At 44.2% G+C, this 12,817-nt stretch overlaps 1 protein-coding gene across 1 annotated transcript; it reads right to left on the bottom strand.

Annotated features, from left to right (window-relative positions):
- Window positions 1-2: 2 nt before the first annotated feature.
- Window positions 3-6,334, bottom strand: LOC140565793 (uncharacterized). Its single transcript, XM_072691900.1, has 3 exons — window positions 6,128-6,334; window positions 1,435-3,421; window positions 3-521 (listed from the first exon to the last, which is right to left on the bottom strand). Exons 2-3 carry the CDS (start codon window positions 3,257-3,259, stop codon window positions 499-501), a joined length of 1,848 nt encoding a protein of 615 aa, XP_072548001.1. The 5' UTR covers window positions 3,260-3,421; window positions 6,128-6,334; the 3' UTR covers window positions 3-498.
- Window positions 6,335-12,817: the final 6,483 nt, after the last annotated feature.

The following is a 12,817-nucleotide window of genomic DNA, read 5'->3' as shown; positions in this document are numbered from 1 at the left end:
TCCATGATTTCATTGTGGTTTATTCATGTACACAAGATAACAGTCTAAAAACAAACACATAGATTAGAGCACATTCCGTATTGAATCCACAATTAGGGGCAGTCTGGAGTTATCTCAAATGTGTATGTATCACATTGATATATCTAGTGAAAGGAAAACTACAAACAGAATGGCAATTAATATAAAACTAACAGTCTTTATGATCACAGCACATGTGATCGCTGAGATTAACAATTCAAAGGAATGTCATTTTTGACGATATAAAATCTCACTAGAAGACAAGCAAAACATTTACAGTGATGGAATGGTAGCAAGAATGCGCTGATTGATGACTGAATTATTGCTTTTCGAGTATTTTTTTTTTTTTTAGCTATATGGATTGCATTTCTCACCATGGTGAATCGTGACGTAAACGTGTGATTACTCCTTTTTTTGGGGGGGGGGACAAAGCTCCTCGCTGAACGAATCCCATGCAGATCTAATCCTCTTTGTGTGGCGTCACACGTTTCCCGCCTTTTTTTCTGGTGAACGATAACAGAAGAGATTAAATATATTACAATATATATTCAAATACAACATTCATTTTATTTTTCAAATACTTTGTGACAGATAGGTAATATATTGTCTGTAATACTTTAGAAATAAAGGACCAAAATCCACCAAATACTACACAGAGGTATATTGCACCCAGTTTTAAAACGTGGACACACAATTTGGGGATAAAATAACTATTAAGTGTTTCTGGCTCACACAAAAATACACACTCATATTTCATTTTTTGGATATTAATTAGTTGAGATATTTTCCATCAAACGGGATCATTGGCACTGCGAGACATTTTTATAATAAGACCAATGCCAATGCCTTCCTTTTACCTATTAAGTACAATACAAACCAGCAAGTTAAAACAAGGAAGCAGGGTAAGCGGTGGTTGTACTATAGTAGGTTAATGGATTTTGACGCAAGTCCATGGCACAACACTTTCCAATACATATTGATGAACACGTTGGCACCCAAGATAAATAAATAGATAAATAAGTGAGTAAGTAAATAAATAAAGGGCCCCTGTTTCATACAATTCTCAATGGCAGTAACCAACGTCAACATCTGTATAACTGCCACTGTTTGTTGCTTGAGAACATTTCACTCTACTGTCCAGGAGGTCCTTCTCCTTGGCTAACTGCTCAGTGGCTGCTGACACCACAGTTCGAACGATGGAAGTTGCAGCCTCATACAGCATCCTCTTCAGGGCCTCCTCTGGGTCGTCTGGCACATCACTCATCATTGTTGAATCAGAAAAGGACCCTCCATTTTGTGGACCCCTACATACCTCGGCCTCTAACTCGACACTAGACCCTAGTCCCACTACAGACTCTGACTTGCCAATTCGCTTTTGTTGGAGATCACTGGAGTCAATTTCTGCTTCAAACTCACCGCTTTGGGCAACCGCGTTTCCAGTGCCGCACTTCCCGTCTTGATTCAGGATCTTCCCATCCTTCGGACAAGATTTGTTTTCACTAGAGTTGATGTCCTCCTGGGTTGAGTCTTCTCCCTTTCCTTCATCGTTCGGGGTAGGAGGCTCATGATTGTGTGCTGTGGTGTCCTCGGAGGCAGCGTCTGAACATCCATTCTCACCGTTGGTCTTGGGTTCCACTGCTGGCTCTGTCTTGGCTTCTCCCTCTGATGCTAAGTGAGGCATGTCTGTCTGCTGACCAGATGGTATGCTTGGGAGGGACTTGTCCTCTCCATCAGAGCTCTTGTGCTCGTCTGCCACCTGAGCACTGTTGTTGCTCCCACTCTGTGTGGCAGCCTGGTCCTCTGATCCACCCTGTGGGAGGTCTGTTGACTCAGCTGGGTCTGCAGAGCCATCCATTTCTTTAGCTTCCCCTTCGCCCTCTTTCTGTACTGCTGAGCCTTCCCCCATATCCATGCTCGTACTCTTCCCCTTGCGCAGTATGAAATTCTTTAGTGAGACAGCACGGTTGAAATGTGTCCTTTTAGACTTGGCAGTCTTGCCCGAGTCTTTACCCGCCTGTGGTTCGTCAGTCTGTTCTTGTTCACCTGCTGGTTCCTCCTCTCCTCCGCTGGCGTCCGATGCCTTCTTTGACTTGGGAATTACTCGTTTTTTAAACGAGGTCCAGATCTCATTTGCGTGCTGGTCCACAAATTTAGCCCGCGATGTGGCAGCAGCTGCCCCTTTCTCTTCTTCACCCTCTGCGTTGGTCTTCTCCTCACTTTCCCCGTCGCCTTCAGACACTCGCGTGGTCCCCTGGTCTTCCTCGGGAGCGTTCTCATCTTTCAGATTATCCGAAGAGTCTTTGTCTTTTGGTTTGTGGATTCCAACCATAGATGTATCTCTCTTCAGACCTTGAAATGTCCATGACCTCTTCAATTTCCATCTTTTCTGCCCAGTGTGCTCTGACTTTGTAGTTGAGTCCAGTGTCCCAGTGTCCCCTGGTGCATCTGCACTGACGCCCTCAGCTCCTTCCACATCCTTATCATCAGCACTTTTCTTGTGGCCCTTCTGTGCCATAAGCTTCTTAAAGGAGTGCCAGCGTTTCATGTGTTTTGCACTTTGGGACTTGTCTGGCTCCTCTGGTGCTTGTGGATCCTCAATTTGGTCCACCACAACTGTGCTGGCATCAGCATCCTCCAGTCTGTCAAGAGACTTTGATCGAACCTTTCCATGTTTTTGCACCTCCCCTGTCCCGTCTTTTTTCTCTGTGCTTCTGTGGGAGAAAATCCTGGCAACAGGCTTGCGAATGAAATCTCGCACGCTGGACTTTTCTCCTTGCTTTGGCTTGGCACCAGCCGTCTTCTGCTCTTGGACGACCTCCTCGTTTTCTGGTACTTTTTCAATAACCTGGCTATCAGTTGCAACGTCACTTGCCTCTGCTGATTGACTAGTTGGTTGTTCTTTTGGATCGGCTGCATCCTCTTGATCACTAGGGTTTGCAGCTGGGGCCTTTTCTGGCTCTTCTGCAACAGCATCCTCGGTTGCTGTACCGTGATCTTTTTTCTTTTTCCCTCCCATTACTTTTCCAAGCCCACTTTTGTTCAGGAAAGAGTCCCAGATTTTCTCTGAGGCTGGCTTGACTTTGTTGTCTGCTGGTTGCTCTGTGCTCTGAGGTGCCTCGGTGGTAGGCTGTGTTTCCTCAGCTGGAGCAGGGGCTGACTCCACATTTGCAGGCTCCTCCTCAGCTTTGGTCTCCACGGTGTCCGCCTGGACAGGCTCCGTGTTAGCCTCTGTTGCCGCCATATCAAAAAAGTGCTCTTTGATCTCCTTCCCTTAAACACGGTCTTGTTTTGGTGTATTCTTTATGGAACCCAGTTCATTGATGACCAGCAGTGTTTAATAGTATTCCCACAAGAAATAATGAATTCTGCATCATAGTCCGCTTGGAGAAGAGTAGCCTCAAATCTGGAAGGGGAAAAAGTAACAGGGCATTACATATAAAAATCACAGAGGCTAAACCTTTTCCCTTCCTAATGGAGAGGATGGACATATTAGATGTGTTCATTTGCATGTTCAAATAGACAGTAGGCATACATTCTCAGAACATTATGAAGGATTCGGTCATCACAGGTTATGAAGGTCTTAAAGAAAGAGTAACGAATCATGATGGTTTGTGTGGCGTGGAAATGGAGAATGCTCAAGATAATCTAATGACAGGCTTGAACCCTGTCACCTGAGTTTGTGGCACTGCTATCTAAGTAAGTGGATCAGTGATGTTTAGTAATCAACACTATTTGAGAGGTTTATAGCTGGTACACACTATCCTATATGTCTTGACACCAGTGTGACAACAGCAAACTGGAGGACAGTGAATTCTTTTCATACACCAGCTTCAACGTTTCAGCCAACTTGGAAAACTTTCATCTTCTTTCAAGGAGAACTACCCAAGCTTACAGCGTGTTCTGACATGGCTAACAGGTCAGTGTGTTATCTAAGATGTTTACAAAGTTCTGGCTGCCTCTAATGGTCCACCCAGAGGGAGTTTTCTGTAACTTCTGCATCATTTACGGTGCAATAGACAATTCCTGCATTTTAAGGATGCACTGTATGTTGTGGGAAGACTAATTAATAGACAGATTTAAATGAATGAATCAGTAGAATTAAGCCTGAATGTTGCTTCACTGTTGAAGCGAAATGTCTGGATCCGAGGGGTGGAACCATGCTTGTGAAAGGGTTTAATGTAAAATGTAGTTTAATGTAATTTTATATAATACCCACTATTTTAATTCTTATTTATATTGTGTGTATAGTGTAAATTATTTATCCAAATTTTTGTAACTGAGTGTCTTGCTATCCCTTTCTGCTGTTACACTGGGAATTTCCCCACTGCGGGACTAATAAAGGAACTATCTTATCTTATCTTATCACAGAAATGAGTTCTTAATAAACTCTTCACCCAGGATCAGCAAGCCCCAGTTAAGAACTCCAAATCCTTCACATGTAGCTCTCTGTTGCATGTGCACTGTCCCACTGCGGTGGGCTGGGCTGCAACTCCAACTCCTGATGGACCCCACAGGCCAATGACATTTTTGGATTCCTCATGCATGCAAGCTTGCAACTGCATGTGCTGTTTGTTTATTTGGAGACCCGAGAAAACACCGTAACCTTAACATTCTGGTCGCGGTGTAAGGGCACATTTTAATTGGTCTGTGCCGTGCCTTTACGCGTGGCGTCGAGTCCGCTTGCTCGCCCGCCGTCCTACAGCCATGGGGACAATTGAGCCTGGACGGTTTTGTCCTCTCTCTCCATAGACGATCTACACCCCCCCCCCTTCCTTCTCTCCCCTCCAAAACCCCCTCCCTCGCCCTTTGTTATGCTAAAGCGAGCGGAGAGCGCGGGAGACGTCTGGAGAAGCTCCCGCCATCGAGCTTAAACTGCAGGGCTCAAACCTCGCGTTTGCAGAAGTGGAGCGTCATTCTAATGAGGGGAGAATAAAAAAGGCAATGCAAATACCCAAGAAGACAGCAGGTGTCCGTGCTTTTCAGAAGCTCATTTGCATTGCTAATGAGCAATGGCATTTTTGGGACATTCTGTAAATGGGAAAAATGTCGACGTCTAACGTAAACAATGCTGATGCTGAAAGCAAAACAGGCCACTTAAAGCGTTTAAACGAGCAACTTTGTCCAAACGCGTGGAAAGACAATGAGTCATGCTTGTGTTGCGTCTGGAAAAAACATCCTGAACAATGGGGGCAGATGCGTAACTGTGGATTCATCATTTAGGCACCACACATCGGGCAAACGTGTGGTGGGAAATGATGATTAGGGGGAAATGCTGGTGCATCTGGAGCGTTTGGCCTCGGTTAGACGCGCGTAAAGACAGAGGCGAGCGAGGAAAATCAACATGCAGCGGGAAAACAGCAAGTGGAGCGGAGCACAAGCAGCACCAGCACCCGCACCACCACCACCAGCAGCAGCAGCAGCAGCAGCAGGGAGCGCGGTGTGTTGTGGTAAAGCCCCCGATTAGGGCTCCGTTCTCGAAATCTCTGCTGCGACTGAGCAGTCCCCGACGTTTACGCGTAAAACGGGACGCTGCGTTTAACGCAGGCGAGAAATAAAAGCGCATTCTCATTCATGCTTCTCCTCGCATCGAGCTCGCTCCCTTCACACTCGAGTGAGTCTGATTACAGTGTGCCTGGAGACAGTCTGGCGCGTTTTGGCAGAAGTTGATCGAATGAATGGGGCCGTCTGCGAATACTGCGAATAGAGCAGTAAAAGGTGGACGTGTTGCCAAACACGAACAGTGAATGAGCGCAGGCAGCACGGTGCATTTCACCATGGCTCCAACAACAGGGCGCATTCGAGCATCTCCATCAGTCTAAACCCCGCACTTTCACCCAGACTGAGGAGGAACTACAAGCAGAGCCATTCTGTTGCACACATGCAACACAGCCAAACACACAGCCGTGGCTTTTACGCAGGAAAAGAGCGAGCTGGAGCAGCAGATTGCTTCCCCTCCAAAAAACTTAAGCTTTGCGCGTCAAGACAAACACACACACACACACACACACACACACATACACACAGTCTCCCTCTTTCTCCTTCGTACAGACACGCAAAAACATTTGAACCCACCAAGAATGGCCTAATGATTTAAGGAATGACCCCCTACCTTATTTCGTGAGGCTAAATCCGCCCCTGCGCGCTGCAGAAAGGTAACAATAATCTGGCGCGGACTGGAAAAGACACTGAAACTAAATCCCCGCTCGCATCCCCGAGCCTCCGAGCAGCCAACCAACCCAGTGTAGAGAATCGCGCGGGGACGCGCGGGCAGGCGCGTGCACACACTGACTCTCTCACACACACACACACACACACACACACACACATACAAGGCATACACACCAGAGCGCGCGCGCACGCACGTATACACACACACACACACATTCACGCACGCACGCACGCACGCATACACGCACCATCTCCCTCACCCCGTTGCCCTTAGCAACTAGGGAGCCCACCCACCCCCACTCTGCTGCTGCAGCTTCAACCATTGAAGCTGGCCCCAAGTCCTAAGAGGGGTTACTGTACCGGGGCAGATTGGGCAGAGGGGGTGGAGGGGGGTTGGTAACAGTGAGTGAGTAACAGCCGCTGCCTCTAACGGATGGAAAACAAGACAGTGACGTAGAGCAGCAGCCGTTACGCGCTGTCATTATCACTTAGTGGCTGTGAGATATGAAGGCAGTGGGGTATACGCTGCACCTGCTGTACTTCTACACACCTGTGAAAGTTGCAAAGGGCCGGTGTATTAATATTACACCTTTAGTACTATTTTACTCATTTTACTTCCTTGAAAATGTTGATATTAAACTTTAAACTGATTTTTAAACACACACACACACACACACACACACACACACACACATGCTTATATATGATGAGACCTCTGAAGATGTGTTGTGGTATCTGGCACCAAGACATTACAGCAGATCCTTTACGTCCTGTAAGGTGTTGTGAGGCGGGGCCTCCGTGAGCATCAGTGAGCCATTGGTGCCCATGACCCTTTTACCAGTTCACCAGTTGTCCTTTCTCAGAGCACTTATGTAGGTACTGACCACTGCATACCCAGAACACCCCATAAGACCTGTCTTATGTTTTGAAGATGTTATGACCCAGTCCTATAGCCATATAGACCACAGTTTAGGGCTTGTCAAAATGGTTCAGATCCTTATGCTTGCCTATTTTTCCTTTGGGCAAAAGAGGTCGGTGGACAGTGAGGGCCATTAAAAAAAACTCTTGAGGTAGTCCACTGTGGATTTAGAAGTGTATTTAGGGTCATCATCCAGCTATAGAAGACCTCTTTTCATGTTCCACTTGCCAACACAAGCTTAAAGCAGGTCACCTCATGCTTAACAGTTGGACATGTGTTCTTTTCATGAAATTCTGCACTAAACATACCTTCACTTATTGCAGCCAAATGGTCCTTTTTTTAAATTCATATATTATATATACAGTACAGGCCAAAAGTTTGGACATACCTTCTCATTCAATGCGTTTTCTGTATTTTCATGACTATTTACATTGTAGATTCTCACTGAAGGCATCAAAACTATGAATGAACACATGTGGAGTTATGTACTTAACAAAAAAAGGTGAAATAACTGAAAACATGTTTTATATTCTAGTTTCTTCAAAATAGCCACCCTTTGCTTTGATTACTGCTTTGCACACTCTTATCAGGGTTAATTAGTGGAATTTCTTGATTTATCATAGGGGTTGGGACCATCAGTTGAGTTGTGCAGAAGGTTACTACACAGCCGACAGCCCTATTGGACAACTGTTAAATTCATATTATGGCAAGAACCAACCAACCAGCTTACTAAAGAAAAACGAGTGGCCATCATTACTTTAAGAAAGTCAGTCCGGAAAATTGCAAAAACTTTAAATGTGTCCACAAGTGGAATCACAAAAACCGCTACAGCGAAACTGCGCTACAGCGAAACTGGCACACACGAGGACCGACCCAGGAAAGGAAGACCAAGAGTCACCTCTGCTTCTCAGGACAAGTTCATCCGAGTCACCAGCCTCAGAAATCGCAAGTTAACAGCAGCTCAGATCACAGACCAGTTAAATGCGACACAGAGTTCTAGCAGCAGACCCATCTCTAGAACAACTGTTAAGAGGAGACTGCGCAAATCAGGCCTTCACGGTCAAATAGCTGCTAGGAAACCACTGCTAAGGAGAGACAACAAGCAGAAGAGATTTGTTTGGGCCAAAAAACACAAGGAATGGACATTAGACCAGTGGAAATCTGTGCTTTGGTCTGATGAGTCCAAATTTGAGATCTTTGGTTCCAACCGCCGTGTCTTTGTGAGACGCAGAAAAGGTGAACGGATGGATTCAACATGCCTGGTTCCCACTGTGAAGCATGGAGGAGGAGCTGTGATGGTGTGGGGGTGTTTTGCTGGTGACACTGTTGGGGATTTATTCAAAATTGAAGGCACACTGAACCAGCATGGCTATCACAGCATCCTGCAGCGACATGCCATCCAATCTGGTTTGCGTTTAGTTGGACCATCATTTATTTTTCAACAGGACAATGACCCCAAACACACCTCCAGGCTGTGTAAGGGCTATTTGACCAAGAAGGAGAGTGATGGAGTGCTGCGGCAGATGACTTGGCCTCCACAGTCACCGGACCTGAACCCAATCAAGATGGTTTGGGGTGAGCTGGACCGCAGAGTGAAGGCAAAGGGGCCAACAAGTGCTAAACACAAGGGTTCTAGGAAACAAATAAATAGACATGTAAAATAAAAGCAGATAGAAAAATGTTCCAGGAAATGTATTATTACATAATATGTACTGTCTATTATGTGATACATATATTATATAATTCATGAACACCTAGAGGAGCATGGTACAGGCCGTATCCATAGACTGTCTTGTCTGAGACTAAAACACCTTGTCTTGTGTCTCTGTCATGTGCTTTGAGGTCAACCTGAATGAAGGGAAAAGAGAGAAAAATAAAGCATATGACAAAAAGCAAACTTCATCAGAGTGCCTGAGGGCAGAAGCAGAGGGGTGAACAGTGGACAGGCACTCTGGGTTTACAGCAGCACACTGTTTGTCTCCAATTTAATATCGAGCAAAATTTGCCCCCTGGACAGAATAAAATGTGCGTTTGCACTGGAAATGCATCGTTCCGTGATTCATATTTTATAAGACAGAGTATCCGCACAAAATAACGTTATGTGGTCCTTCTTTGAGCTTTCATTTCCTAGCGGAGGATGCCACTGAGCCTGTGGTACGCAATGCTGTTTTTGAAGCCATGCTGTTCTTTTGGTTCATGGCAGGAATGACAATGGCAAGGGCCTGTCCTGTCCTGTTACACTGGCCGTTGAAGCGTATTCATGTCCTTTCTGTGATTTTTGTCATATGTAATGAGTTCTGTAAAACTGCTCAGCCTCAAGCAGTGTTCATGTATAACATGCGTCTAGCACGTAGTGAACCAGGATAAAGGGAAATTCCACCAATTATTCAAAATTTCAATCCAGTTCAATGGTTATGATGCAAAAAAGTAGTTGTTTAGAAAGAGTGGTTTGGTGTGCAATGCTCTCTTCTAGAGAAACTCACAGAGTCAGGGTATTTTACAGTGGTGGTGATACCAAGACATTGAATTAACCACAGACAAGTAGTACACAAAACAATGGTAAATATGCTGACTGAAGCGTGTGACATGTTTTATGATAGATACAGATATAGAGAAATAATTTTGGCCTACAAAATTTATTTTGTTTGGTCTACAAAAAGTGCCTAAAGGAATGTATTTTTTTTCAGATTTACCATTTAAAGAAATCATAATCAACAATACAGCTCAGAAGACGCTCTTGGCCTCTGGTCACAATGGACAGCAAATAGCTTCTTCCCGAGAGCCATAAATGTTCTGAAGTCCACCAAGAAACCCCCATAACTGTGTGCCACAAAGGACTTTTCACACACACACACACACACACACACACACACACACACACACACACACACACACAGCATTATAATGCTGTTTGTGTAAAATGGATATCATTACACTCTTCACTGTAACTTTGTTCTACCTGTTACTGTCATTTTGCACAAAGTGCTGCATTACAACATGATGCCTGCTACTAGTTATTAATCCTAGTTCTTATGTCATTATTAGAAACTATTCCTGAACTGTAATGGTGTTTTCTGAACTATTGACAGGCACTGTTCAAATGTTCATACTGATGTAAGGTCACTATTGTTGAAGCTGCACATATAGTTTTCGTTGGATGTGTATATTAATGATTTCTCCCTATACTTGTTCAAGGACAATAAAGATATCCTATCTTATTCCAAATAAAATGTCTATCATTATGTTTTAGACATTGTGAACCCCTAGATTCCTCTCAGCACCACTGTAAAAAAAAAGTTATTTTAAATAAGAAAAAACGGGAGAATTCCTGTTTAAATGGCAGTGTTTGCTGGCCATATTGTTGCCCTCCTGCCCACAACCAACTGAATGAGGTCAAGATGAACATGCCATCGTTCGTCCCCTACACCACTGGCTGATCCAATTAGAGCAGGCTATGCATCTCCTTTTCCTGACAATCCTGAGCTCAATGTCATTTGGAAGTCAGTGATATAGGCAGCATGTGAGACTGAGGCTGATGCTTTTTTTGTAACGTCAGCTGCTCGCTCTGATCAGACCACAGACACAGACTTTTTTCCCCCCCTCTTCTCCTCCGTGCTCAAGCATAAGCGGCACAAATTCCCCAGCATGAGCTCAAAGATGGAGTCCAGACAAGCCTCGCTGCTCGCATTTACAAACCAACCGCACGGCTGATGTCTTGTGAGCTCAGGGATCCAGCGTGGGCCCAACAGGGAGAAGCCAAGCACTGCTGGTGTTGTGAATGACCCAGACAGAGTGTGTGTGTGTGTTTGTGTGTATGTCTTCCTAATGCCTGGTGACAGTGAGTGTGTGTGTGTGTCGGTTGAAGGAGGGGTGACGTGTGTAGGGTGGGGGTGGGGTGCAGCCCCAGTGACAGGCTCAGCTGAAGGCTGTGTGTGTCAAGCTCACGGCTACAAGCCTGTCAAGTCCATTTCCCGCACACCCATCCCATCCCATCCGCCGTGCAGGGGTTTTATTCTGACCAGCACGTGTCCCAGCATGCAGCTGTAAACACCAGACCGGCGATCCGATCCATTTCTTAAGATTCAGAATTTGGTTCTATACAATGCGGTGGTGTCTCATTACGGTTCATGTCTTATTGCAGCAAGAATAAGGAGGGTCATTTTCAGAAGTTTTCTCTGATCCATTCATATAGAGCCTGGTTACACTTGGCAGTTTTAGTGATAGGACCACGTTTGGATTTCACTTGTCCGCATGAAAATTCAGGTGTAAACACCCCCAAGACGCATTGTGATGGGATTATAATCGGAAGCACATTTAGAGGTTATCAGAGATGGTCTAACTCAAGAGTAAATAGAATCCGTTTTCTGTGATCAGACTCTGTTAGGCAAACAAAAATATATCTCTTTAAAAAAACAAAAAAACCCCACTATGAGTAATAATTACTGTCGATCTTGGCTTCATTCCCTTCCTGTGTGTATGGGAGTGCACACTGCTGCTTATTTACTGGTAGATGAGAGCAACGGGAATGCAAGAACCATCTATTGTTCCACCTTGTTGTAGAACCACCTGTTCACAGTCTCCCAGAGAAGAACAATTTTAATTGATCTGTCTTTTTTTACACAGGAAAGTAAAAACGGATCCCATCTGGTCACACTGGGGACACATTTCTGTGTCTCCCTGGTCAGAATCCGGTCAAAGTTTATCCAGATACTATCCTGATGCAATATGCATGTTAATGTCAGGTGTAAACAGGTTCACGAAACTAAACTATGCTAACCAAAAGCAGTGCTTTATTGTCTCCTGATTGAACATGTTAAATGGATGCCAAATCAGAATTCCATTCCAAATTACTGTATATTTCAATTGCGGACATGTAAATTAAACCGTTTAGAGTAGTTTGACATGAGATGGGTTTCTGTAGGGAAACCCTTGGTTTTCTTGGTCAGCGGTGACGATAGGAATCAGGGGTTGCCTGTCAAACATTTTATGTACTATCCAAAACACCATGTGAACCTACATGTGTCTTCTGAGTTCTTACATGCAATTTAAAAAATATATAGTAATAGTGGTAAATATGAGGAAATTATTTATATTCATGAAAATGTTTTTTTTTATTACATTGTAGGGCAAGACTTTGTTGACATCTTGCATACATTATTTATACAAAGACAAAACTGGTAGAATTTCCCTTTTCCCAAGCAAACCACTAACTACAAAAGCTAATGCAACCTACCATACTAGCGATAAAACAGCAACACAATACAGCAAAGTATGATACGTCTATTAGCAACACAGTCTGCTAGGTTTGCTAGTTTGGAATTTCATAATGCTAACACGGCTTCTCAGTGGAGTTTGACCTGATACATTTAAACTAGGGTGACCAATGACTTCCTCTTTCCTCCCCCAAAATGCCCTTTTTGGACTGTGTAAAATGTATGTAGTTGGGACTTTTTAAAACTGTGTAAAATGTCTAGGATTTCACATTGATTTCATGTCAGTGTTTGTTTCTTGCAGATTTTACAGCTTCAAACATGTCTGTTTAAGCCCTATCTTCTCATCGCCACTGTTGGTCTACATGTACTTGCATTTACATCAGCCATTGGTCAAACTGCTTTCCTAAAGCAAATGCCTAAACCAGAAATTTTTTTTTTTACTTTATTAATGTATTTTTTTATGTTTAGTTATTTGAACTGAAAGGAGATAGCAATATAG

Source organism: Salminus brasiliensis, chromosome 11 (assembly GCF_030463535.1).
Source record: "Salminus brasiliensis chromosome 11, fSalBra1.hap2, whole genome shotgun sequence".
NCBI classification, from domain to species: domain Eukaryota; kingdom Metazoa; phylum Chordata; class Actinopteri; order Characiformes; family Bryconidae; genus Salminus; species Salminus brasiliensis.
This window is presented reverse-complemented; position numbering and strand designations above follow the sequence as displayed.